General features: G+C 52.0%; 2 protein-coding genes across 3 annotated transcripts in view; one reads left to right on the top strand and one right to left on the bottom strand.

Annotated features, from left to right (window-relative positions):
- Nucleotides 1–613: 613 nt before the first annotated feature.
- On the top strand, nucleotides 614–3648 carry CUNH17orf50 (chromosome unknown C17orf50 homolog). Its single transcript, XM_040455185.1, has 3 exons — nucleotides 614–778; nucleotides 3000–3333; nucleotides 3427–3648. The coding sequence occupies exons 1-3, from the start codon at nucleotides 766–768 to the stop codon at nucleotides 3635–3637; spliced, it is 558 nt and encodes a 185-aa protein (XP_040311119.1). The 5' UTR covers nucleotides 614–765; the 3' UTR covers nucleotides 3638–3648.
- Nucleotides 2485–27649, bottom strand: part of MMP28 (matrix metallopeptidase 28) — a 26537-nt gene continuing 1372 nt past the window's right edge. Inside the window, exons 2-8 of one of the 2 annotated variants that reach the window (XM_040455183.1) lie at nucleotides 16509–16588; nucleotides 16111–16298; nucleotides 10740–10964; nucleotides 8524–8769; nucleotides 7134–7283; nucleotides 6671–6838; nucleotides 2485–5834 (exon numbers count right to left, since the gene is read on the bottom strand). In XM_040455183.1, coding sequence (XP_040311117.1) covers nucleotides 5440–5834; nucleotides 6671–6838; nucleotides 7134–7283; nucleotides 8524–8769; nucleotides 10740–10964; nucleotides 16111–16298; nucleotides 16509–16588 — 1452 coding nt within the window. In that variant the 3' untranslated portion in view covers nucleotides 2485–5439. The remainder of the gene's footprint in view (nucleotides 5835–6670; nucleotides 6839–7133; nucleotides 7284–8523; nucleotides 8770–10739; nucleotides 10965–16110; nucleotides 16299–16508; nucleotides 16589–27649) is intronic. The other variant, XM_040455184.1, reaches the window with a different exon arrangement.

Genomic DNA, 27649 nt, shown 5'->3' with positions numbered 1-27649 from the left:
CAAATCATTCTTCCCCATCAGACTGAGGCTCTCCAGAGCTGGGTTGGCATCCTCTGACCCCTCTGCATAGTCCTGTCTCGGCCAACACATGCCGCTGTGAAGGCCAGGAAAACTCATTTCCAGGCTCCATGATTTTGTCCCCTCCCCCAGCTCCAGTTCTCACACACACCCACACCACATTCTGGAGCTACACCCAGCTCTTGCCTGGGCCCTGCTTCCTACTGGACTTGGAGGCGTGTCCTCTGCTTCTTGGAGCTAAGGCAATGAGCTGGAAGTAAGTGGAGGAGGGAGCCAGAGTGAGGAAGGATAAAGACAGAAAAGGGAGGAGAGAACATAATGATACAAATAAACATAATGCTTTGAATGCTTTCTGTAGGCCAGGTAAAGTCTGGTACTGTGTGACTATCTCTGATTTACAGATGAAGAGACTGAGGGTCAGAGACAACATGCTGAAGGTCAGATAGATCTTACGCTTATGTGGTTGAGCTGGGATTTGAACCCAGCCTGCGGCAGGCCAAAGCCACTCCTTTCTCTCTTATAATGCCTTGCCAAGAGGGGAAGGTAGGGGACACCAAGGTTTAAGTGCTCTTGGAGGCTCTAGAAAAGGCAGCTATTCCTTGGTGGGACCCTTTGGGCAGGTAAAATTCTAGCCCCACCCCCTGTGATCCAACAGAGGCCCTGGAGATCAAAGTTCTATGTGTCCTGGGACTTCCCTCTCATCCCAGTCCCTGATCAGGGGAAGAGGACAGCCCAGCCTTGGCAAGAATGGATAAGCATGGTGAGTGGGGCTGGAGGCAGGGTGGGGACTGAGGACAGGGCCATTGACTCCTGTTAAGTGTGGATGCAAACCCAGTGTGGACCAACTCACCCATCACCATAGCAACGCCAGAGTAGAAGTCCAGCCTTTCCTCAGTTACTTGTACAAGCCCTCTCCTCTCTCTTTCCTGAATATTCTCGACATCTGCTCCCTCGTCTTCACCTGCTGTTTTTGGGACCTTTGTCTTCTCTGCCCGAACCACGGTGACGATGCCTAAGTGGGTCTCCCTTGTCCTGCAGAGAGGCCATCCTAAAACACAGCTCTGAGCATGTCCCTCCATCAGAATGTCCAGTGGCTCCACCCTGGAACGACAAAGTCCAAACTCCACAGCCTGTCACCCAAAGTCCCAACCTTCCTGTCTAACGTCGTTTCCTATTCCCATTTCAAAAAGTTCCAGCACCCCTTCCTGGCTGCGCGCTAAGTCTGGCCTTTTACGACCAAAAAGCTCCTTAGTGTGTTTTCCTAAAGAAAAGTGCAGTGGTCCCTGGCTTTCCAGCTTCAGCAACATCAAGAACTGGCAGAAGCTTTGAAACAACTTTTTTGGGGAAAGATTTCAGAAGGCTTGGATGAAATTCAGAGGCCCCTCTGTGACTTACCTCGTCCCTGCCTGAGATGGTTGTGAAGAAGAAGGGGCACAATGTATGGAGAGTTTAGCACAGTGATTGCATAGTGTGAGTCGTAATGAGTTGGTGCTCATTACATGTGAGCTGGAACACTAATTTTATCATTCTCCTTTGTTCCCAACCTCTTTAAACAGGACAGGCAGGGGTCAATTGCAATTTTCTTGACCTTTTCAGGGCAAACCACGGTTGTATCCTCCCTGCCCTCCTCCCCCTGCTTTTTGTTAGAAGTCTAGCTCCCCAGATCCAGCGGATAGCAGGGCACACGGTGGCGCCAGGGGAAGAGAGGGAGGCTGCTGAGTAGTGGACACCTCCCAGGAGAGGCCAGGTTACTTTCAATGCCCCCCACCCCCCCGCCCCGGGTGGGGGAACTTCCTGCCTGCCAAGACTACTGTGATGAGTGCTCTCAACAAGGGAGGGACAGTGGTGGCTGAAATCCAGCTGGCAATTGGGGTCAAGCCCGGAAGGAGGCTTTTCCTAATTGGCTCACTCCCGGCACCACTCCTTTTCTTAACTGGCCTGTCCATGTTGTTGTTGTAGGTGGTGGTGCTGATGGTGTGTGTATATAGTGGGTTTTTTTTTTTAATTTTTTTTTTAACGTTTATTTATTTTTGAGACAGAGAGAGACAGAGCATGAACGGGGGAGGGTCAGAGAGAGAGGGAGACACAGAATCGGAAGCAGGCTCCAGGCTCCGAGCTGTCAGCACAGAGCCCGACGCGGGGCTCGAACTCACGGACCATGAGATCATGACCTGAGCCGAAGTCGGCCGCTTAACCGACTGAGCCACCCAGGCGCCCCTATAGTGGGGTTTTTAGTCTGCCCAGAGGGGGCACTTTTTTCTTTTTTATTTATTTATTTATTTATTTATTTATTTATATATGAAATTTATTGTCAAATTGGTTTCCATACAACACCCAGTGCTCATCCCAAAAGGGGGGGGGGGCACTTTTTTCAATTATTTTCCTCATCACAGCTGGGCTTCCTTAAGGCAAGGCCCACTTTGAAGAAGGAAATCCTACCCAGAAAACAAAATCTAAACAACTCTCTAGAAAAGCTGCACTTCAGTGTTTATTGACAGCCTCCACAGAGATCAGTTCCCACCCTAGAGCCAATGAGAAGGAAGGTGGTGATGAGCCAGCACAGCCTCCGGGTTCGGGTTCAGGGTCGCAGCCCTAGTTGCTGCGCCTTGATGATTGCCTCCCAGCAAGCCCTGGGCTGGGCACTTTACAGAGATGCGACCTGATACCTGCCTCACGATGGGCACCGCTTTTGACAGATGGGGACACAGAGCTTGACATGACTTGCCCCGAATCCTCAGCAAGGAAGAGTAGAAACCTAGGAAATGGCGGGGGGGTGGGGGGACAGCCCTGCAGGCCTTGTCTCGTCCGGGAAAATCCTGCACACTCCGTAAAACTCTCTTCGAAATCCTAGCCTGGTGCGTCTCGTGCACACCGTCCTTCAGGCGCCTGTCTCTTTGGGGGGTCGGGTTGTGGACAACAGTCAGGGTACCCGGCTCTTCCCCGGGGACAGCGGGCCCGCGCTGACCTCCTCCCTCCCGCAGGAGTGAAGACTCCCTTGTGGAAGAAGGAACTGGTAGAGCCGCAGGCCAGAGAGGCTGCGGCGGCGGAGGAAGAGGAGGAGGGGTTGGAGGAAGAGGAGGACGACGACGAGGACGAGGAGGAGAGGCCGCGGGAGCAGACGGCGGCCGAGGGCGAGGCGCAGTGCCGGGAGGCGGAGGGCGGCGAGGGTCGCGAGCGGGACTCCGTGTCCTACTGCCCGCTGCGCCAGGAGTCCAGCACCCAGCAGGTGGCGCTGCTGCGGCTCGCGGACAGCGGCTTCTGGGGCTGGCTCAGCCCCTTCGTGCTGCTCGGCGGCCTGGCGGCTCCGGCGGACAGGTGAGGGCGCGCCCTGGCCGGGGCGGGCCGCACGCGCGAGGCCGCGGTGGGCGGGGACCGGGCGGGGCACTGAGCGTCCCGGGCCCCGCGCAGGAAGCGGAGCCTCCCGGAGCCGCCGTGCGTGCTGGAGACGCGGCGCCGGCCGCCGCGCGCCGGGGGCTGTGCGCGCTGCGAGATCCTTTTCTGCAAGAAGTGCAGGAACCTGCACAGCCACCCGGCCTACGTGGCGCACTGCCTTCTGGAACACCCGGATCTGCGTGAGGCGCGGGCTTCGGGGGGCGCGGGGGCCGCCGGGGGCCCCTGAGCGCCCCCACTGCCAGCCTTTGTGCCCTACGTCCTCGCCTGACCCCAGCCTCCCCGCCACCTTCTCCTCTCCTCTGACGCGGGGCGTTCTCCAGCACATTCCGCAGAACAGCCCCTTCCCAGAGCCGCCCTGCCCGGAGCGCCTCCTCTGAGCCGGCAAGTGGGCCCACCTGTCACCGAGCGTCCACCCAAGGCTGAGCCCAGCATCACCGGGAGCTCCATGCCTCCGTTAGCGCCTCCCGAGGGCTTCCGCCCCGGGGGGGGGGGGCACACAGTGCCTACCGCCCACCTGACTCACGTCCCCTGGCACAGCCTCACATTCATCTCTTGGGTATTTCAGGTCCGTCTGACCCAGTGGGCAGAGGCATTGCCTCGAGAAACTAACCCCTGGGTTCCCTCACCGCTGAGAAACCTGCCCCTGCCCCTCATTCAATAAAGCCTCTAATCAAAGTGTCAGTGCCTCGAGGTGGGGGCCAGGCGGCTCCCTTGAGGGTGATAAAGACCCTCATTTCCCCTCCCCAGGGTTCAAGCCAGAGAGAAAAGGGCAGGCCAAGAGCCTCCTCCCTCTATCCCCACCAGGACTGGGCGGAACAAAGCAGTTGCATCCAAGGGCAGTCAAAGGCCATTTCCCCCCACTGCACAGAGAAGAAAATGAAGGCGCAGGGCCAGAAATGCCCGTGGGGAGCTGAGGGCTGAATCTTGCCAGATCTTTCTCCCCTTCTGCTGGAAGCCTGGTCTTGCCAAGGTCAATGTGTGTGCAAATGAGGCACTGGCAGGTGTGGAGGGGGGAGGACAAGAGACCCAGATGCTAAGACGGAGACTGCCTGAGGCAGAAGACAGAGAGGCTGGGGAGCTGGTTCCTTCTCCAGGAATCCCAGCTATTCTTGGCCAGCCAGCAGGAGCTCCTGGAATGCTGCGTGTGTGGCCCGAAGAATGGGGCCATTGTGAGTACCAGGCCTCCCCCAGCCTGCAGAGACCCCAGCGCCTGCAGCAGAGCAGCCCTCCAGAGAGGCCCCTGTCCTCTCCTTGCCACCCATGACTCTCCATCTGGCCTGGGGGGGGTAAGGGAGGGCGGGGACATGTTGCTTTTTCAGGCCCCCTCTCCGCATCGCAACTACTCACACACAAGTCTTGGCTTGGATGAAAGAACATGGTTCCAGCTTCTCCAGCATTCGTGCCCCACCTGTTCTTCACTGGCAACCATCCCAAGGAAGATTGATGCCTGCCTCCAGGCCCAGAAGCTGGGGGGGGCACCTCTTTATTCCAGCCTCCCCACCCCCCACCAAAAGTCAGGCCCAGCAGGCCTGCATCAGTCTCCCTCTTGCTCTGGGTCCTAACCACCCCCTTCCCTCCCACCCAAGGCTCTCTGAGGTTGGAAATCCTTGTACCCAACCCACCCAAGCTTCCTGGAGGTGAGGCCTCTCATTTAAGACAATTCTCCAAGAACTGAGCCAGGAGGTCCTGAGGGGAAGGAGAGGTTGCCAAGTGGTCGCAACCTCTCCATGGAGGTTTACATCCTCCCACGGCCTCATGGACAGGAAGGGCACCTTTAGCAGAAGGAACAAAATCCCCAAGGCTTAGGGAGGAAAGTCCTTTGGGGTAAGGTTTGAGACCCTTTTCGGCTTTGCTTGGATTGATCCCACAAAGTTCAATGTCTTGAGAGCACATTCTTCAGGGAACAGATGCAGACGTGGTCTGGTCTTCTGCAGGGAGGCTCAGAGGCTTCCAAGACAGGACTTGCCCCTGGGGCAGGGGACACACGTTGGCCATAGGGCATCAATTCACTAAGAGGTGGGGGCGTCTTCAAAATAGGGCACCCCCCGAGTTGGCGTGCCAGCAGCCCATCCAGGGCAGCTCTGTGGCCCAGCGGCCCGAGTCCGTCACCTGCAGTTTGGTCTGGTCAAGGCGCCAGTAGCGGTCATCCCTGAAGAAGATGATAGAACCGTCGGGCCGGGGCAGAGCGCCACTGACCTCCTCAGGGACACCGTCCCAGTCCTGCAGGCCTCGGGGGTAGTAGGGCTCCACCTGCAGTCCACCTCGGGCCAGCACATAGTAGCGGGCACCCTTGAAGAGTATCAGTCGACCCAGAGGAGGGAAGAAGAGGGCCGCGTCTGGGTGACGGGGCAGGCCTCCTGCCCGGCACAGCTGTGGTGAACTCCACACTGGCTTAGGGCCCCGGAACCTCCAGCATCGGCTCCCTGTAGGGCATCGGGAGAGCCAGGGTGAGCGGGTGGCTCTCACCCTTTGGTCCTCCACCTCACCTGTGTCCTCCCATTCCCCTGCTCCCCCTCATCCTAGAGCCCAAGGTGGTTAGTATTTGTGATAATCAAAATGGATCACACAGCACTAATAATTCGTTACACCCAGTACGGAGGGACTGTTGTGGCCTAGATCTCCAGCAGGTGTCAGCAGAGGGCAGAGGGCACTGTGGGAACCCATCCCTGGGAGGCGGGAAGCAGGCCCCTCCCTGGGTAGGGAGTGGACTATCAGGAAGGCCAATCACCATCTTTTCTACAGAGTTCTATGAAGGCAGGGATTTCTGTTTTGTTCACTACTGTAGCTGTAACACCTCCAACAGTGTCTAATGCATACAAGACATTCAATATTTGTTGGATGAATGAAACTACTCAATATACTGCACACTCCTCAGACATCATGCTGTTTGAATTCTCCTTCCCCAAGAAACCTGAGGGATTATTTTCCTCATTCAAGAAATTCAAGTCCGAGAGTTAAGTGACAGGCCCAACCTTACACAGCCAGGATGCCAAGGAGGTAGGACTTTCCGCTGGATCACAGAGCTTGGGAGTGGTTCTCTGTTCCCCTTCTAGACTCTTCTCTGCAGCTCTCCCACCCTCTCTCTCTGGGACAACCTCCACACCCACGCCCCCCAACCCATCACTGAAGGAACCTCCTAGTAGAGGTCCCTGGGGTCACAGGTTCAGATTGGAATTGAGACTCCTCCCTTCTGTTGACCTTGGACAGAACACCTCCCTTCTCTAGGCCTCAATTTTCTCATCTGCCCCAGGGCTGGTACCTTTGAAGAAGTAGAAGTCCCCATCATCCAGTGACACTGCAGCAGCCTCAATGTGGGGGGGCAGCCCTGCCCACCTCTCCTGTAGTGGGTGTGGCTCAGAGACATTGCCATTCGGTGTCACCTCCCAGAAGTGGCTTCCTTGAAAAACGTACAGTCGCTGTTGCCCATCTGTCCGGAGACAAGAGAGTTGAGGAGTGACCACTGGCCTCCTGCCTTCCTTCCAGGGAAAGTGCTTCCCAGGCAGAGGAGAGAAGATGTGGCCTGCTCAGCTGGGACAGAGGGAAGTGCACAGGACGAAGCAGGGTTTTGCTTGGCGTGGGCTTGCTACCCTGCAGGATGCTTGTGGCTTGGGATTTCTGGATTTTATTATTCATAACCCCACCTTGTATTCCAGCTCTGGAGACCCCTGGAGATGTGGGGGAGGAAGGAAAAAGGAAGTGAGGCACACGTGGGACCATCTTACCTACAGTGATGGCATCGAAGGAAGCATGGCAATATTTAGGACCCTGAATTTCAGGGCGCCTTCCCTGTGTTCTGTGGGGGTCCCAGGCCTCGAAGTCAGTGAACAGCTTTCCTGGGAGCTGGATGGCCACTGAGCCCCCCTGGGGCTTCCCTTCACGGGGAAGGAGAGAAGAGGGAGAGAACACACACGGGTTGGGGCGGGTGTAGAGGGCTCAAGACCTCCCCTTTGGCTCCTTTCATCTTTATCTGGTATGAGAGGCAGGGAAGGAGAGTGGGGTTGGGGGTGGGTTAAGAATGGTCCTTGGTTGTTGGTATTAACCACAGCACTAAACTCAAAAGTCCTCTCTTCTGCTCAACAGTCTGGGAGAGAGGGACCCATTGGAGTGGGGGACCAAACAAGAGTTTGGCACTAAGAAGGGCAGAAGGTTCTCTTCCCTGAGTCCTGGGCAACACAGATGGCATGAGGACATGGTTCGGGGGCCCAGGCTGTGATAGTTACAGCAATTATAATAATTACAACACTATTTCACTTAGGAGACTGAGGCAGAGTCCAACAAGCTTAGAATTTGGCACCAGCTCCTGCGTCTGGGTCTACAGCTTTCTAGCTGTGTGACCTTGGACAAGTGTTCTAACCTCTCTGAGCCCCATTCTCCTCCTCAGTGGACAAAAGGATACTTATGTCGTGAGTGTATTGCATGTTAAGTGACTGGCCGGTAATATACATCCATGAAATAGTAGCTGTTTGTGTAGGTTTCTTAGGGTACAAGAGAAGTTTACGGCCACTAGTACTACCGCCCTGTGAGGTAAGCAGTTATTGTCTCGCAGAAGGTGAAACTGAGGGCTCCCAGAGGGTAAATGCTCTGCCCAAGAGCAGCTGCTTAGCACGAATGGCATGGGCTCTCGGCCCTGCCCACGCACCGTGCACTCTGAGGGAGGACAGCCCTGGTTGGGCGGCAGCACTGGTCAGTTCATCTTGGGGAGCAGACCTCGTCTGAGTCTACCTCCAGGCAGAGGCCCAGGCTTGGAGGGAAGTGGGTACCAGCGTCAGCGACGCGGGAGGCTGGGGGGGGGGGGGGGGAAGCGGAGCGGGAGCGAGGGGGGGCATGGGGGAAGACGCGGGACCCCTGGCTGGGTCTGGGTGACTGGGCAGGGATGCGAGAGGAACTGCCAAGACCGGGGCTGGGCGGGAATCCAGAATTGCATGGAAGGGAAGGCTGTGCGGCGCGGGACCTAGTCGGGATAGAGAGGCCAGGCATGGGGGACAGCAGGAGGGCGAAGGTTTTGGGATTTGAGGGGAGCCTGCGGCTTCAGGATCGGGAGGGACCGGTGGCGGGGAGGCCGGCTTGCAGCGCGGGCGTCCAGGCCCCGGAGGCGGGGCGGCGGGGGCTCACCATACAGGTCCTGCACCGCCAGCACGTCGTCCCAGCTGAGCAGCGCGTCGCGGCCCAGCCTCTTGTAGTAGGGCGCCATGAGCGCGCGCGGCGCGGGCGAGTGGGCCAGGCCGAGCGTGTGGCCGATCTCGTGCGCCAGCACCACGAACAGGTTGCGCCCGCGGCGGCGGCTCAGGGACCAGCGCTCGTCGCGGTCGAAGTGCGCTTCGCCACGGCGGGGCAGGAAGGCGTGCGCCAGGGCGCCCCCTGCAGGCGGCGCAGAGGGTCAGGGGGAGCCACCCGCCCGCGACACCCCCAAATTCCACCGTCCCGCGCAGGGGCCAAAGGGTGGGTGTGGCTGTCTTCTGCTGCATAATTCCCCTCCTAACGACGTCTGTCAGAGGCTGAACTGTGGAGCGGTGAACTGATGGCGAGGCTATGGGGTGGAGGCGCCTAAGAGGCAGCGTGGTATACACACAGCATGAGACCAAACTGCCTGGTCTTCTATCCTGGTTTCACTATTTTCTAGCTGTGTGACCTTGGGCAAGTAGCACCCCCTCTGATCTGAAATGGGAATGATGATAATGAGCTTCTTCCTCACGGGGTTATGCTGAGGATTAAAGAGGGATGTGGTATATGTGTGTGTTACGTGTAATATTTAGTGCCTTGCCCGTAATAAATGCTGCATAGGAATTATTTTCAAAAAGATATGGGAATAGGTGTAGTGGTTATCCCAGAGGTGGGCATGATGAGACCTTACGGATGTTGGTACTGTTTCTTGATCTGGGTGCTGGATATGTGTATGGGTGTGTATAGTATCTTTAATTAAAAGTATATATATTTTTGTGTTCTTGCCTTCTTCTGCCGGGGCCCCTTTGTGGGTCTCTACCTGCCAGGTTGTAGTAGGAGTGAGCAGAGGGAGTGAGCTGGATCAGTGATGTTCAAGCTTGTGACATGCCCCAGAGGGAGCTTATCAGTCATGCAGTTCCCAGGACCTCACGGTTCACAGTTCACTTTCTGCAGGGGCAGGGGTCAGTGAACTGCGCAGTGATGATGTTGGCCTAGAAGCCTGCTGAGGGTGCTTCCAGCGTTGCCTTCTTGGGGCCCAGGCCAACGGGGAATGCCTGCCATTAAAGGAGAACCACAGGGAGTGTGGGGAATGGGCCGTATGTACGAGGAATACATGCCTCCTGTTTTGAATATGCCTCGAGCAATGTTAGCCCTTTCCATTCAATTCTCCCAGTAACCCTGGGAGACAGATGGCAGGTTTCAGAGGGAGAAGGCCTAAACTCAAGAAGACAAAGCACCTGTTCTAAATCAGAGAGCTTTCTCCCGGTCCAGAACCCTCTTAGCCACCGGACCCCACCTGGGTGTGGGCATAAACATCTCATGTAGATATCATGGGTGAAGTGACTCACATGTAAGAATACGTATGTGTTACATGTGGATTCCTGAAAAGCTTAGATTTCTCCCAGTCCTGCCCTGGGTACCACCAGCAGGGCCTGGATGTTGGCTTTGCTCTGAGTGGGCTTGTTGGAAAGCAGAGGAGTGTAAGGGAGGTGTGGGCCCTATTGCCCAGGCCACGCAAGGTCTCAAGTCCCCACCAGGAAGGGATCTGATCAGGTCTCCTTCCCTCATTAGCAGGAGGAGATGCACAGGGAGCCTGCGTTCAGGTTCTGAAGGTCAGTGTTGGGCAGAATGGGAGGAGAGCAGTTTAAACTGCCTTTAGGTTGGGGGCAAACAGGAGAACTGTCTGGGCTGTGGGAATGGGAAGCACTTCCGTGACAGGTAGGGGGTAGAATGCCTCTCTCTTGCCCTGTGGCAGTGACTGTGGTAGTGGGTGCAGGGAGGGTAGGAATGGGGTAGCGGTGGCCTCTGGGTGTGTTCAGGGTGTTGGGCTGGAGAATATCCATGTTTGGAGGACAGGAGAGGCATGGGGCTCTCTAGAAGCAGAGGATGGATGACGGGACCTCAGAAGATTCTCCCAGAAAATACTCTGGAATTTGCAAAGCACTTTCCATGCAGACGCTCATCTGGCTGTCCTTTCAGCCATGTGGCACACAACTGGACGGAAACCATTGTTCCCATTCTATAGATGAGGAGCCTGAGAGCTCTTTAAAAGGGAATGCAGCTCGGTCAAGGCCAAAGCGAGAGTTTAGGCTCCACTGCCCTCCCCAGACAGCCTTTTCTACTGGGTTCCCCTCCTGCCACGGGAGAGAGAGCCTCTGTGTCAGCACCTGGGCCATCAAAGGCGTTGCCCAGTCCGTCGTTGTGGTCCCCTTGGAAGAAGGTGAGGCGGATGTCAGCGGGGACTGTGGCTGGGGCCTCCCAGAACTCCAGCGCCGAGACATTGCTCCACAGCTGGAAGGCAGCTCGAACAGCCCCGCGAACTGCTGGCTCGGGTAGGTGCTGTGGCCAGTTCACCAGGCGGTAGGAGAGGTGCTGCTTGTACCACTTGCTGCCTGCCAGCCAGAGAGGCCACATCAGTCATACCTGCCTGCAGAACCTGGTGCTGGTCCCCGGGGACCCGTATGATGGGGAGACAGGCCCTCGTCCAGGGAGTCCTGGATGTGAAGGCAAGAAAGGCACAGCCCTCGCCCTGGGAAGATCCCATCTGGCTGGGGAGACACTGCTCTCTTGCACACAGGACTACCTTTGTCCTGGAGAGTCCCCGGTCTAGTGGCTTAGTCGGGGGAGGTCCCCGGGGAAAATGTGATCTCTGCCCAGGAAGAGCCCCCAAAACCTGAAGGACTCTCTGGTCTGGCGTCTTTTTCTTCCCCACAGCCTGGGCTGAGCCTGAAAACAAGTCTGCACCTCTTGCTGGCAACAAATCCCTACCCCTGCCTACTGTGTCAGGGGCTGGAGGAAAGATGGGGCCACCGGGGCCACAGCTGTGACCCCCTCTCACCCCTTCTTCCTCTCTACTCTTCAGGCCCACCTGCCCCTCCTGTTCTAGCGCCTCAGGCCTGCTGCCAGAGAAGCTACCAAGACCCGTTTATTAGCGTCTTTCCCTGACCCCTAGCCCCCACCCCCCACTTCCTCAGGGACTCTCAAGAGCTCGGAGGTGAAAACAAATAAGAACAAAGGGTGTGTTTTGTCACTCACTGACGGAGAGAAATTTTTCCATCTCCACTTAGTTACGAGTTTCTATTCCTTTGCTCAGAATTGTAATTCCTCCCTTAGGCCTAAGACTCTGGACTCTTGCCCAAGCCTCAGGTCAACCCCCTACAGCTCACCACACACCCAGGACCAGGGTGCTTAGAAGGTTCAGAACCCGAGTTTTTCACAAACTATTTCTGAGCCTTGTAAGCTCAGGGGCTGAGACGGTGACCCCAGGTGGTGGAAGATTCACAGCTCAGAGGCAGACCTCATGGGCCCAGGGAGTGCACAGGTATCATGCTATTTTGGGGGCCCCAGTTTCCCAAATGGACCACAATTCCTGATGTACGGGTGACAAGGAGGTGGCCAGGCCAGTGAGCACAGCCCTCTCTTTCCTTGGAGGAACAATTGAAGATTCAGACCTGCTGCCCTTCTGTCTTGGGGAAGTCCTTGCCCAAACTGGGGAAGAGGGCTAAAGTCATGGAAGGTTGGCCATCTCCTTACCAACCTCTCTGCTGTGTTCTCGGGAAACTGAGACCAGGGGGAAGGGACCTGTCCAGGGTCACAGAATGAGTGAGAAGCCAAGCTAGGCCCTGAGCCCAGGCCCTGACATCTGACACTGTGCACTTTCCACTATACTACACAGGTAAGCAGGCACATTTGCTAAGACTCAGGGCTTGTACATTTGTGTAAACATGGCTCCTTTCAGTCAAAACAGGGGCTCTGCATGAGCTGAAATTCTCCAGATGGAAGGGAGGGTGGTAGAGAGCAGAGGAGCTGAATGCCCTTTCCCTCCCCCGCGCCCCCCTTCATCCCCCATGGAAGTGGAGGAGGGGCGGGTCTTTTCTCCCACCCTGAGCCAAGCGCCATTCAAGGCAATGCTGCCTCCCTGGGCCTGTTTGGCCTGGCGGCCACCCAACCCCTCCCAGCCAGTGACCCAGCCTCTGGGAGGGAAGAGGGAGGGATTCTTAGGAAGGGAGGGAGAAAAGAAAGGCAGAGGGAAGGTCTGGGGTCCAGAGGTGCCTCAGAGGGCTCTGGACTGGCTGGCGCTGGGCACTTCCACACCTCGCTGTGGATGACTGACCCCCAGACTCTCCCCGCCCACCTTCAAGCTTCTAGAAGTGTGAGGCAGCTCCTTCTGCCTCTTTGCCAATGGTGGGGGAGGGGGGGCTTACTCCCTGGACAAGAAAGGGAGAGGGTGGGCACTTCTCTCACTGTAGGTAGCCAGGGAAGGTGACAGCTCACAGTATAAAAATCCTCTGAATCTGTGTGTGTGTGTGTGTGTGTGTGTGTGTGTGTGTGCATGTGTTTGGGGGAGGATGGGGAGGACAAACAGGAACAGGACTGAGAGAAGAAAATGGCTAATTTTTCTTGGGAGGGGTTGTTGGTGTGCCCGCCAGGAAGGAAGGAATGCCCTGGCCAGCAGCCTGAGCCCTCTGTCCATCCTAGAGCAGGCTGGCCGCCTCCGGCCCCATCCTGAACTCCGGGCCAGGCAAGGCTGGATTCTGTAGCGACTTCTAGGCCACAGAAGCACCTGGCAGTGCATCCCCCACACCCTTGCTCCAAAATCCAAAAGGGAAGAGGAAAGGTAAAGGACACCAGGAGTGCAGACACCTCGTTGGGGGAGGACCCTGGAGTCCTGACGTCCAACAGGCAATGGATACTGAGGAAAGAGGATGGGTTGGAATCCCAGTACTTCTACTTATAACCTTACATAGCAAATTATGGAATCTCTCCAAACCTTAGTTTCCTTATTTGCAAAGTGCAATTTATAAGACTTGTTTCTGGTAAAAATGAAATGGCAAATGAAATGGCAACATATAGCTGCTGGGCGTATGGTAGGTGCTCAGTAAATACCCATTCACTTCTCCTTCCTTTTCCACCCCAGATTCACCCCTGTGTCCCCCAAACCCACCAGATTCACCCCTATGTCCCCCAACTCCCATCAGATCCACCCCTGTGCCTCCCCAACCCCCACCAGATTCACCCTTGTATCCCCTCCACCCCCACCAGATTCACCCCTGTGCCCCGCCCCCCAACCTCCACCAGCCCCAACCCCCCACCAGCTCCATGAAGGACCAAGGGGGATTGAAAATCTCCCCTGCAGGCACAGAGTGGACCAGACATTCAGAATGAGGTTGCCAGAGTTAGCAATTAAAAATATGGAACACCTAGTTAAATTTGAATGTCAGATAAACAACAAATAATTCTTTTATTTCACTTTTTGTAAGTGAGAACAAAACAATTATTTTTGGTCCATCTGACATTCAAATTTAACTGGACATCCTATATTTTGTCCGGTAACCGTACCCTTGAACCCGACTTTGTCAGCATAGCATTCTCCACAGAATAGACAGTCATGGACCTGGAAATCCACATCATTTTTAAAGCACCTACCCATGTTCTGGGTTTTCACATGTGGAATCTCACTCAGTCCTCCCAATGACAAGAAGGCTTGGCCACACCCTGGCTATGTGGCCCTGGGGAAGTTCCCCAAGCTCGTTGTCCCTTAGTTTGCCTAACTGTAAAATGAGGATAAATGGCACCCATCTCATAGGGTTGTTATGGGATTAAGTGAGTTAATCCATTTAGAACCATGCTTGGCGAATCATAAATGCTCAGTAAGGGTCAACTGTTATTATTACATTTTCTTTCCTAAGGAAAACATAGGAAGTGTTCAGTGCCTACCAAGCATACAGCTCCTTTCTAGGGAACTTCTTCCCCTAGGGGATAAAGGATGTCAAGCTTCTTCGGGTCACGCTGTGAGCAAGAGGGACAGTCCCTGCCTAACTTGGCCACTGCTGTCTGGACCAGGGGTCAGTGTCAGACAGTGGCATGGGGCCAGGTTGGCAAGGCAAGGCCACCTGCCTGGGAGATGCCTTAGCTTGAATCTCTGTCCCAGATGGAGGCTCCAAATTAAACAACGACAAATGGACTCCATCGGATTCAGATACTCCCTTGAGAAGGCATGAGAAGATGTCACCAGAAGGAAGTCTCCCTACTGCTCCTGGATGCCCAGGAGGCATCGTCCCAGTTCTCTGGGAGACCACCTTTAGCCTGGTGGTGGCATGCTGAGACTGTGTCTGGGGCTGCCCCCACCTTCCACTGCAAGCCCCTAACCCTGGGTGGTCAGGGCCCATCTCTACTCTGTAGGCAGAAAGGGCCTGGGTCTTGGGTGAGGAAATGGAGCAGTGACACACTGCTGAACCCAGAGCCCCAGCTCCAGGAAGGCTGCGCCTCCGTTCCACCTTGCCTGTCCAGAAACACAGTGGGATGCAGAACAGGTCGACACCAAGGATGTCTGGAGCCCAGAGTCTGGTCCCCATCGCTGCCATCCTCCAGTAGCTAAGTAAGGGGAGCCGCCCACGACTTCCTTCTGGATTAGCTAAGAAATAAAAACGACCTATGTGCCTCCTGATCTGCTCATAACAGATATCGTCGGCGAAAGTGGTTAATGCAAATTAAAAGAGGCAATGACCCAAAGTGCTCATGGTAAACTCAATTGTAGATGAAAGCCTGACTGAACAAGCCTATCTTGTTGGAAATCTTAAGAACTGCCAACATCGATCAGAGAAAATTAGTACAAACAAGATGTTAAAACCACACACAGTAAAACCTGTTATTGATGAAGAATTGCTAGAAGTAATCAAATCTTCATAAATCTTAGACCTGTAACTTTTGACCCTGGAAGATTGCATTTGGACAAAAAGGAGAAAGAGGAGGAGAAGGAAAGATAAAAACAAAACTACAAAAGGAAAATCACAATAGCAGAAACTGTGGTGTGTAAAATGAGTTGTGATGAAATGTCCAGAAGAGGCAAATCTGTTCTACTAGGAACAGAAAGTAGATTTCCTGTGGCCAGGGGCTGTGGGGAGGGGATAGGAGGTAGGGGGGAGGGGAGGGGGAGGAGGAGTGACTGCTACTGAGCATGGGGTTTCTCTTTGAGGTGATGAACATGTTCTGGAATTAGACGGTGGTAATGGTTGCACAATTCTGCGAATATACTAAAACCCACTGAATTGTACTTGTTAAACGGGTAAATTTTATGGTATGTGAATTATATTTCAATAAAGCTGTTAAAATGTGCTGTAGACAAAATAAAACTGATCAATAAGTCACGTCTTTGTTGAAGAATTCTTGTGAAAAAGGCATTGAATCTGACGAAAATAACTTTGGGACACTATAAAGCAAAATGTTGGCAACAGTTGAACTGCCCTGCATCACAAACTGATGGAGGGCTTGATGGGATTTGCTCTGGAAAATATGTGCCCAATGAAAATTCATCGACGTGGGTGTAATTCTGATTTAAATGTCTGTGTTCACAAACACGGCCCTCTAGTTGAGGGGTCCTGCTCACCCACTGCTTACCCACTGCTCACCCCTCTCTCGCCCTAGGGAAGAGTTTACAGACAAAGCCCCTTGGAGGCTGAACTGGGTTTTTCTCCGGCCACGGGGCTTCTGGGTATTGAGGAATCCCAGCTCAGCTAGATTTAAACAGGGCTCACTCACCTTGCTTTGCAAAGCGTTTCTTCCGCCTCATTCTGGCCAGGCGTCCAGCAAACAAGGCACTGATCCTCTCCGTCCAGGCTGCCTGACTGTCTGTGTCTGCAACCCCACAGCGGGGCCGTGTCATCTGGCGCAAGGTGGCAGTATCCAGCACGCCACTGATGGGCAGCTGGGACACCCACTGGAACTCTCTGTCAGGAGGAATTGAGATAAAGGGTCACAGAGCAAGGGTGGGGGGTGGAGGTGAGGGCAGGGAGCTTTCCCTGGGGACAGAGAAGGGAGGGAGCCATGGAGTGTGGCCCTTGGACACAGGTGGGAGGCCAGCCTCCCAGGAAGATGGAGGAGGCTACCCAAGCTTTGCTCTCCAGCACCCCCAAGTTCCCCACATCCCTCCATCCTACCTGAGGGCATTGCTGAATCTTGTCGAGGTGATGTCTTGGGGGACCTGGTCCTTGAGATATCCGTACTTCTCCAGGAATGCCTGGGGGAGAGAGGAGTGTCAGCCTTCCCATGGTGTGGCATCCTTTCCCCTCCCTTGGTCTCTGAGACTCGGTGGCACATATATCATGCCCAATCTCACCTTCATCTCAACAAAGGGGAAGGAGTCCTGGGACCAAAGTCAGAAGGATATAGACTCAGTTCCTGGCCACCACTGACTAACTTGACGGTCTTGGGCAAGTCACTCAATATTTCTGAACATTAGTGTCCTTCATTCTCAAACTGGCCAAGCAGTCCCCACCCAGCATATTTCACCGTGGCATGGTCAGCAATCACAGCAGGGCACGCGGCACAGTGGAGTTAGGGGCTCTGGAGTCACGTCGGCCTGGGTTTTAATCTCAGTTAGCAAGCTATTTCTGTAAATCACAGGTTTCTTATCTGTAAAAGGGGCTTAGAAATAGTACATAACTTACAGGCTTTTTGGTGAGGCTTAATCACAATAGTGAATACAAAGTACTCAACACAGTGCCTGTCACCTAGGAGGGGTCCATACAGAGTAGCTATTATAAATATAAATATACACTGTTCATATGCCTCAACTCTGCTCCTGAAGCATCTCTCCTCTCTAGGGAGCTGCCCCGTATTATTATTATTATTATTTTTTTTTTTTGAGAGGTGGGGAGAGGCAAGGGAGAGAGGGAGAGAGAGAATCCCAGGCAGGCTCCATTCTCAGCATAGAGCCCGATGCGGGGCTATACCCCATGACCCTGGGATCATGACCTGAGCCCATATCAAGAGTTGGATGCTCCACTGACTGAGCCACCCAGATGCTCAGGGAGTTGCCCTGTATTGATCAGAAGTTGGGCTGGTCACCTGTGGGCTTTGTCATGCCTGGATTGGGAATTAATTCCCTTTCTAATTCTGGCTTCTTCCTAAACAATCCCCCCCTCCCCCCCGCCATATATATTTAAGGCCCTGTGAACAACAAATGCACTTGCTCTCAATTCTATGGTTTGTCGAAAAATTTGGCTCCTTAGGAAAGTCATTTTGGGGGGTGCCTGGCTGGTGCAGGTAGAGAAGCATGCTACTCTTGATCTCAGGGTTGTGGGTTTGAGTCTCTCGCTGGGTGTAGAGATGATTTACATACATCTTTTTGAATTAGAAACCTACAACATGGGGCGCCTGGGTGGCTCAGTCGGTTAAGCATTGGACTTTGGCTCAGGTCATGATCTCGTGGATTGTGGGCTCGAATCCCACATCGGGCACTCTGCTGTCAGCACAGAGCCTGCTTCAGATCTTCTGTTCCTCTCTCTCTCTCTGCCCTTCTCCCACTTGTGCACATGCTCTCTCTCAAAAATAAATAAACACTAAAAAAAAAAAAGGAACCTGCAACACTCTGTTTTCATGCATTCATTTGTTAATTCATACAATGTACTAGGTACCCTGAAATGGTCAGCGAGATACCCCTAAAGGAGCTTATACACTTGTGGATAGAAACAGACGATAGAAACCCAGATAACAAGTAAAGGGGGCACTTTTGGTGCTATAAAGAAAAGAAACTGGGCGATGTGATGGAAAATAACTTAAATAGAAACTTTCCACCAGAAGGAAGAAGGACCAGGTCAGAGAAGGACCATCTGAAGAGCTGATAGTTGATGTGAGCCCTAAAGAATGAGAAGTCGCTGGCCATGCAATGAGGTAGGAAAGGGTATTCCAGGCAGAGGAACAGCCAATGCAGAGCCCTGAGCTAGGAACGATGTTGCTGTGTCCAAGGAGCAGAACGAAGGCTGGAACACAGAAGTGTGAAGAAGCAGGATGTGGGATGAGGCCACAGGGAGAGGCGGGAGTGTCACCAAGGTAGGAAATGGGAATTTTATTTGGGTCTTGATGATGGGTTAATTGTGGGGAATGAAAGAAAGAGAGGAATCCTGGGGGCGCCTGGGTGGCTCAGTCGGTTGAGCGTCCGACTTCGGCTCAGGTCATGATCTCATGGTTCATGAGTTTGAGCCCTGTGTTGGGCTCTGTGTTGACCGCTCAGAGCCTGGAGCCTGCTTCGGATTCTGTGTCCCCCTCTCTCTCTGCCCCACCCCTGCTTGCGCTCTGTCTCTCTCTTTCAAAAATGAATAAACACAAAAAAAGTTTTTTTTTTTTTTAAGAAAAGAAAGAGAGGAATCCAGGATGGCTCTTCAAGTTTTGCCTTGGATGGCGATGCTATAGACTGTACGAGGAAACCAAGGGGGGGGAACAGATGGGGGTGGTTGGGACAAAGATGAACACTCAGATGTCAGACGGCCCTGGTTGTATGATCCTGAAGCTCAGGGGAGAAGCTAGAATCTTCCAGCATGTAGGTGATGTGACCGCTATGATATCACAGCTGGATGTGATCCTCCGGGGAAATTAGTGTAACTGGAGAACATCTTGTGGCCCAAATGCCTGTTACCCACTGCCTGTCCTCACACACCTGGAAGTTACTCTCCCCGCAGCCACGTGTTTGGAGGCCAGTGGAGAGAAGCGTGTGACTCACTGTCCTTACCTATCACCAGCCCTACCCTTCTGGGAAACGATGCACTTGGCTCCCTGCTTGCCCTTGTCACTGCTAAAGCCTCATCAATGGATTAAAAGAAATGTCACCTCAGCTGCTTAATTCTTATGCAGACACACATTGTGTCTCCAATTTTACCCTCCTTGCTGTGTTACCTATATGGAAACAATTTTCTGTCTTCCTTGTTCTCTCACTCACTTTTCTTTGCTATATTTCTTTCTTTCTTTTTTTTTTTTTTTTAGGTTTATTTATTCTGAGAGAGAGCGAGAGAGAAAGTGAGCAGGGGAGGAGGGACAGAGAGAGAGGGAGAGAGAACATCCCAAGCAGACTGTGTGCTGTCAGCACAGAGCCCAATGTGGGGCTCAATTTCACGAACTGCAAGGTCATGACCTGAGCTGAAACCAAGAGTTGGATGCTTAACGGACTGAGCCACCCAGGTGCTCCTCTTTGCTGTATTTCTTTTTTTTATTGTTATTATTTTTTTAAATATTTATTTTATTTTTAAGGGAGAGAGAGAGTGCGCACGTGCTCTCATGAGCGGGGGAGGGGGAGGGGCAGAGAGAGAGGGAGACACAGAATCTGAAGCAGGCTCTAGGCTCCGAGCTATCAGCACAGAGGCTGGTGGGGCTTGAACTCATGAACCTCGAGATCATGACCTGAGCCAAAGTTGGCACTTAACTGAGCCACCCAGGCGCTCCTGCTGTATTTCTTAAATCAATTCCAATCACAGCTGCTGTTTCAAGGAAAAAGTGCAAACAGAGAATGAAATGAGACACTAAGAGCCAGGATGGGCAAGTTCCTAAGCGTTTGCAAGTATCCAGCCTCTGTTTTGTGAATTTCATTATACCCGCCTTCAGCGACCTCCACAACCTCTTCTCAATAAAGGGTTCCCATAAGGAACCCTTATTCTAGACAAAAGAATACTCCCCAAGTCCATTTGATTATTTTTCTGCACTAATTTATTAGAATTTCAGTACTATTTTCTTTTTTCTCTTTCCAAATGTATACTATTTGGGGATGCATAATGGATTAAAGGGGTTCTAGTGGCTTAATCTGGAGACTATGTATTGCCTAAAATAGTGTGGCATCATGGACTAGCCACCAGGCTTGGAATCAAGCATCTGTTCCTGACCCTGACTTTGGGTGGCCAGGGACAAACTACTTAACATCTCTGAGCCTCTGCTTCTTTACCCACAATGTGAAAACAAGAATAGCCTCAAAGGATTCTCAATGAAGTAAAGCAACGGACATCTAGCGTGCATAGTAAATACTCAATGAACAGTTGATCTAGTTGATTTACTTTAGTAGAAACCTAACAGACTTTTGGAATGTAACCCATCTAACAAGATGGGAAACAAATGCTCTGAAGAAGGCAGTTATACCTCTGTTCTCCATTCAGGTGCTCTATCTTAGACTTGCCTCACCCCAGCCAGGTACCTTGTTCTCTTCCTTGCCTCCTCCCTTTCCCTCGGTGAGGCTGGATAGAGTGGCTTTAAAAAAAATTTTTTTTTAATGTTTATTTTTTATATATAGAGAGAGACAGAGTACGAGTGGGGATGGGCAGACAGAGAGGGAGACAGAAACTGAAGCAGGCTCTAGGCTCTGAGCTGTCAGCACAGAGCCCGATGCGGGGCTCGAACCCACAAACCATGAGATCATGACCTGAGCTGAAGTTCAATGCTTAACCGACTGAGCTACCCAGGTGCCCCAGGTGCCCAGTCAGGCTTTCTAAAGGAAGCCAGGAAATCAATGTCCCTTAGAAGCAGATTTGCCGAGTGACTTGGGAGAGGCTGGGTCACAGGCTAACAACCTGGCACTCCCTGTGCTGCTCCCCGCAAACCCGCCCAGCCCTTATCAGAAAGTTGGCTCTGGTTCTGGAACTATGAGGCCTTGGACAGTGCAGGAGAAGGGAGGGGGTACTGACTAGCGGCGTCTCCTGTTTCCTGGCTGGGCTGCCGCGCCTGGTACTTTGGCAGGCACGGTGGTGTGGAGGGCAGTATGGGGGTGGAGGCCTTTTTTTTAATTTTAGGGGTCCTTCAGAGAGGAAATCCTGGGCCTCTCTTCCTGACTGGTCTCTGGGACCCTGCGGGTTGCAAGCCAGAGCTGAATTCCCAGGAGGCTGTGTGAGCATGTGACCAGGCCAAGAGACACCAAAGGAATGAGAAAAATAAATTTTAAGAATCTGACATTCTATATTTCCATAAAAGCACTAAAATATTATAATAGCAATGATCAGAACTTAAGGATTCCCTTATACTTATTTTATTTTTAATATGAACATTAATTTTTTAATGTTTATTTACGAGAGAGAGAGAGAGAGAGAGAGGGAGAACGAATGCACAAGCGAGGGAGGAGGGGCAGAGGGGGGCGGCTCCAGGTTCTGAGCTGCCAGCACAGAGTTTGACATGGGGCTCAAACTCACGAACCCTGAGCCCACGACCTGAGCCCACGTTGTACACTTAACTAACTGAGCCACCCAGGCGCCCCATGAACATTAATATTTTTAATATGAACATTTTAAAATTACATATAGGAAGGGGCCCCTTCATGTCCTCAGTGCTGAGGGCTCTAAAGTCCTGCAGAGAGGAGGCAGAGCCACATCCCTGGGTGTTGTCCCCTAACTCTCTTCTGTGAGCCCATTTGCCAAGCCTCAGTTTTTGCCTGCCAAGGTGACAGAAATGCCCTGTCTGCATGGGATAAAGAGCAGGGGTGTGGGGCAGGTGACAGTGTGGCCAAGGGATCCCAGGAAGAGGCACAGGACAAGGAGGTGGAGCTCCTGTTCTCATTCCAGCTTGATCACTAACACCTTGGAGGTGTCATTTCCCTTCTGGGCTGTCATTTTCCTAGGGCTTTTCCTGGGATCTCTTAGGGACCCCCTGAGCTCCACTTGGGGTCACCCCCATGGAGGCTGTGTCCTGGCAGCTCCCCTCAGCCTTGCAGTTCCAGACACCACGTTTTCTCTTTTCCCTGCTCTCCACCCATCCTCTCTCCTGCAGATCCCAACGCTTGAACTGAGCAGAGAGGAAGGCGGAGGACTGTGCCCTTCCGTGATTCACCCTGCCCAGACCTAGAAGCTTGTGACAACCTGCCTCACCCACTTGCTCAGGGCTGGGGCCGCTTCCCCGGGGAGTCGTCTCTAAGAAGTCCTGGGAGGGGCTGGGGTGTCTGGGTAAAATGAAAATGATTCTCCCTGGGACCCAGGAAACTGAGTGGAATTGGAACTCTGGGGTTCTAGCCTTGCGTCTGTCCTGACTTGCCATGGGAGGGTGTGTAGAGCCCAGCCCCTTTAGTGCTTGAGGGATGGGGAAATTCTGGTCATTTTGTATCAAGGCAAGACTAGCAATGAGGTGTAGCAAAATGAATTGAGGCCTGAGTCGAGAATTCTGAGTCACTGGCCTGGCAGGGCAACAGCACTGGGCTGTGTCTTGAGTTTTATTCCTTTGCTACTAAGAACTGTGTGTCCTTAGGCAAGTTCTGTGCCTCTCTGGGCCTCAGTTTCTTCTTCTATAGAATGAGAGAGTTGAATTAGAGCTAAAATGTACTCCACCTTAATCTACCATCATGACCTTGCCTCTGTAACTGATTAGCTACGTGAACTATGACAAAGTTACTTAACCTCTCTGTGACTCAAAGTGTGACATGGGGGTAAGAATGCTTTAGGTTTCTCACAGGAGTGTGGTAAAAATCCAGTAAGTAGATGCCTTGGGAGAGCTTTATGGTAGTTGCCCCATTAAAAACGTTGTGTCCCCCGCTATAGTCACAGAGAGTTATTGCTAGAAAGGAACTGTGTTAGGTAAGTCTAGGAAGGGCAGGGCCCAGTCTTACATCTAAAGAGTGGCTGTGATACCCTCAGTATCAAAGAACTGCAGGAGCAAAACTGAGACCAAGACCTTTTAAATTGCAAAATGGCAAGCTTATGCAGAAACCATGTTGCTTTACCTGTGACTTATTTCATCTCGTATCACCTTTCATTGTGATTTCATTCTTTCCAGAATGACTCTGTGATTGTCTTTGTCATTCAATACATCTTGAGCACTATTAACCAAGTCAAGATGCAAGGGATGATAGTTGGTGTTCTGCCTTGGCATGTTCTAGAAATAAAACTATTTTCTGGTAATCAGGAACACAGTGAGTCCTTGACTAGTGCAGAGCTTTTAAGGGGTTTCCACCTTTGAGTTTCAGAATCACCTTGCAAGAACACAGGCAGGATGGGTGTTGCTAATCCCATGTTAAAGATGGGGAAAGAAAGTCTCAGGAGAGCAAGCAGTGCCTTGCTAAAGGATCCTAAGTGAGTTCAGATCCTCTCTACCTATCCCTGGATGTCTTATTTGACGTTCAAACAAGTGACTCAGTAGCTTTAAAACTGAAGGCAAAGCTTCCAACCTGCTCTCTCCACTGGGGAGACAATTCTTAAATGAGAAAAAGGAAAAGCTGGGGATGTTTCTAGCTGGATTCCTCCCACCTCTTCTGCAAGCAGGTTCAGGGGCAGAGCAGAGGAAAAGAAGATGTTTAGGTGGTGGACTCTGGCTTTCAATAGAAGCTGGGATCACATCTCCCATCACACCCCAAACAGGTCTTCTGACAAGCTACAGGTATTCATTCATCAGGACTCAAGCATGTTCCTTCCCAAAGACAAACATGTTTCCGGGATGCTTTCTTTGCCTTTGTTCTCTGGCTCCTGGAATCTATGGAAGGCCCCAGGGCAGCAGGACCAGCTCAGACCCTTTCCCTTTATTTTGGGCAAAGTCTCCCCTTCCCTCTGACTCCCGGCCTGGGGGGGGGGGGGGCCGCGGCGGGGGGGGGGGGGTCGCTAGTCTCATATTCACAAAGTTCTGTCTGGGAGTAGCTTTGATATCTCTTGCTGTATTCCCCGCTTCTTTCATTTTGCATCCTTAAGGAAGTTGGAAAAAATTAGCTGGTCAGTCTCCACCCAGACCCCTCTTGTACTTCTTCTAACGCCAAATAATCATACTGAATGGTCCTCACTAGGATTGCAGGGCTAAATTTAGGGCACGAAATCATGCTCTAACCAGAGTTGTCCACCTATCTTGCTGCTATGTTCCTGCTTCCACCACCCAGCTTTTGCTAGATTTCTTGGTTTTCTACTGTTTTGACTACTGCTTTTCCACCAACTCATGGTTCTCTGGGACCCTTGAGAGCCTCTATTTACCCTGCACCCATGAGTCACTGAGCTGAGCTGAGGAATGGCTTCCACGCCCGGGCTTCTGGGGTTCTGACTCACAAAAAGCCAAATGAATAGCTCTGGGGTATGAGAAACAGACACTGCATCTGGGGGTGGAGACTCCACAGAAGCTCCAATGTTTCCCTGGAGAAATGAACTAGCCAGCCCCTTATTGTACTGACACAATGGGAGTAGCTATGCAGATATGCATAGACCACCAAGGGGAAGGCAGGTCTTGGACATACCACCTGGGTGTTTTAAGGAAGGTCCAAGCACAGCACAGTAGGTAGATCCCTTGGGACAGTCTGTGTCACCCAAAAACAGAGTAGGGCCTGATTGGGATCAGGAGGGGGTCTGAGGTGATGAGGTCATTCATTAACTCTCAATCCTGCAACTCAGCAGTGGAGGCCCTTTCTGCTCACTAGTGTCTCGTAAGCAGCCCTAGTTTTCCCAAGTGGGCAACAATGAACTTGTTCATAATGTAGCTTTGTGAGAGGTCAGTCTCCTCCTAGGCAAAGCCCACTTTGGAAAACTCTCGACTTTATTACTTTGTATGCATACAAGGGACACATACAGCCATGCACACAGGACGCAGGGATAAACACGGAGACATGGGAATGGGAATGCAGACACATGCACACAGACAGACACGGACACACAGGCAGATGAAATGGACACACACTCACGCACCCATACAGGCACTGGCACACAAACACACCAAAGCCAAAGAATGTTAGCTCTGGGAGAGTCATTTAAGAAATTTTACTCCCTCATTTTAACAAAGGAGGAAACTGTAGCCTGGAGAAGTGAGGGGACTAGCTCAAGATCACACAGCTGGTTTTTATTCTTTCTTTCCTTCTCTGTCCTGAATTCTGAACTTTGCCCACAAGCTCAGCAGGAGTGCTGTGCTTTGCTTGGGGGTCTAGCTCTGTACCACAGTCAGGGAATTATACCTGAGCAAAGAGCCAGGGTGATCACGGGGCTCACTTTGTGTGGTTCCCTTCTGTGGATGGTTGTATTTCCCCAAGTGACCACAACAATAAGAACATTCCCATGCTCTTCTTACAATGACTTCAACACTCCTGCCACCAGTCTGTATTCCTCCCCCTTGATCTGGAGCTTGTGACTGCTCCAGCCGATCGATGGGGTGCAGCAGAAGCAATGCTGTGCAACTTCCTAGTCTCAGTCATAAAGAGGATAGGACTTCTGCCCTCTCTCTGTCTCTCAGCACACTCATCCTGGAGACCCAGCCACCACATTTGGGCCCAAACCAGCCCACATGGAGAAACCATGTGGATGGGCCCATAGGAGAAAATCGTGGCCCCCAGTTGACAGCCAAGCGAGCCTTCAGATGATCCCATCCTCAGATATTGTAGAGCAGAGACAAGCTGCTCTTATGTGCCCTGTTTGAAATTCTGACCCACAGTATCTATGAACCTAATAAATGTTTGTTTGACTTTACTAAGTTCTGGGGTCATTTATAATGTAGCCATAGTAACTGCAACACCATCTCTTAGGAATTATAGCCCTGTGCTGCCTCTTGTCCGATGCTGAAAATAGTTGCCTCACATATTTTGCCCTGTGTTATTGTTCTAGGAGAGCTAAGTCACCAAGCCAGGACTTTAATCTGTTCTCTAAAATAATGATAAAGATAAATAATAACAGCAACAATATTGAAAGCAACTTCCTTGGGGCGCCTGGGTGGCGCAGTCGGTTAAGCGTCCGACTTCAGCCAGGTCACGATCTCGCAGTCCGCGAGTTCGAGCCCCGCGTCGGGCTCTGAGCTGATGGCTCAGAGCCTGGAGCCTGTTTCCGATTCTGTGTCTCCCTCTCTCTCTGCCCCTCCCCCGTTCATGCTCTGTCTCTCTCTGTCCCAAAAATAAATAAACGTTGAAAAAAAAATTAAAAAAAAAAAAAAGAAAGCAACTTCCTTTTATAGACTGCTTTCTATGGACTGGGCATTGTGTTGATCATTTTATATACATTATCTCAACGAAGCCGCATAGCAGTCTTATGAAATAGGCATTTATTATTAACCTCCTCTGTACAGAGAAGAAAACTTCATAGAGATTAAATGATTCACTTATGGTTTGCACACAGGTCTGTCTGACACTGAAGCTGATGCAATTGACCATATACAGAAGCTCATACAGACACACTCACACCCCCCAATCTGCATTATATATACATACATATGTACATGCCTAGGCATATAAAGATGCATACACACCCATTACACTTTTCCAGGATTTTTTATACATTTAAAATATTTCTTGTTCTCCGAGGTAAAAATCCCCTTCCCCCAATTTATGTTAAATAGACTGCAAGAGACCCAATCTGCTTAGTATTATGCTTCCCAAGCACACCCCAAGATAAAATTCTCTCCATCTGGGGCCACCACAGGCATGGGCGGCAGAGATATTGTCTCTGTTCTCCTGCCAAGGATTGTCTGGGACCCAGACTTTGGGGGAGGTGGGGCGGGACTCTTAATAGGACTTGGCTTGGTAGACAGAAGCCTTCTCCCGGGGCCATGAGAACTGTGCACTTGATGTTGTAAGTTTCAAAATTCAGTGAAACACAGTGATTCCCAAACATGCAAAAGCAGAGAGCACAGAACAAGAGACCAGTGCTTGGAAGGGGAGCAGGTGAAGGAGTTTGACACAGGACCCCCTTGTTGAAATAAGGTAATTTCCAAATATTCCAGAATAGTGATGGGAGCTGGCTGATGGGATGAAGAGCCATTCAATGGGGGCCTCTTCATTCTGTAGGTTTACTAGATTCAGCATGCCTCTTCTTAGGAAGAGGAATGGGAGGTACTGAGAATTTCTTGGCTGGCAGTTTCAGAACAGGAAAGAAGCTCTTAGGGAGCAAGAGTCTCAGGGCAGAGCACTGGGCTCAAGAACTTAGAACTTCTCCTTGGGGCGCCTGGGTGGCTCAGTCCGTTAAGCGATGGACTCTTGGTTTTGGTTCAGGTCATGATCTTGGGTTCATGAGATCAAGCCCCGAGTGGACCCTGCTTGAGATCTCTCTCTCTCCCTCTGCCCCTCCCCCTCCCTCCCTTGTGTTAGGCACGTTCTCGCTCTCAAAAATAAATAAATAAAGGGGCGCCTGGGTGGCGCAGTCGGTTAGGCGTCCGACTTCAGCCAGGTCACGATCTCGCGGTCCGTGAGTTCGAGCCCCGTGTCAGGCTCTGGGCTGATGGCTCAGAGCCTGGAGCCTGTTTCCGATTCTGTGTCTCCCTCTCTCTCTGCCCCTCCCCCGTTCATGCTCTGTCTCTCTCTGTCCCAAAAATAAATAAACGTTGAAAAAAAATTTTATAAAAAAAATAAATAAATAAAAATTAGAACTTCTTAAAATAGTGGAGACCCCAGTTCTAATCT

The sequence above is a fragment of the Herpailurus yagouaroundi genome, unplaced genomic scaffold, assembly GCF_014898765.1.
Source record: "Herpailurus yagouaroundi ecotype Mexico unplaced genomic scaffold, PumYag 215, whole genome shotgun sequence".
Lineage (NCBI taxonomy): Eukaryota > Metazoa > Chordata > Mammalia > Carnivora > Felidae > Herpailurus > Herpailurus yagouaroundi.
This window is presented reverse-complemented; position numbering and strand designations above follow the sequence as displayed.

Bases quoted from the DNA above. Each gene is read 5' to 3' on its own strand.
- CUNH17orf50 (XM_040455185.1), top strand. The intron at 3,334-3,426 runs GTGAGGGCGCGC...GGCCCCGCGCAG, and splicing joins CTGGCGGCTCCGGCGGACAG to GAAGCGGAGCCTCCCGGAGC.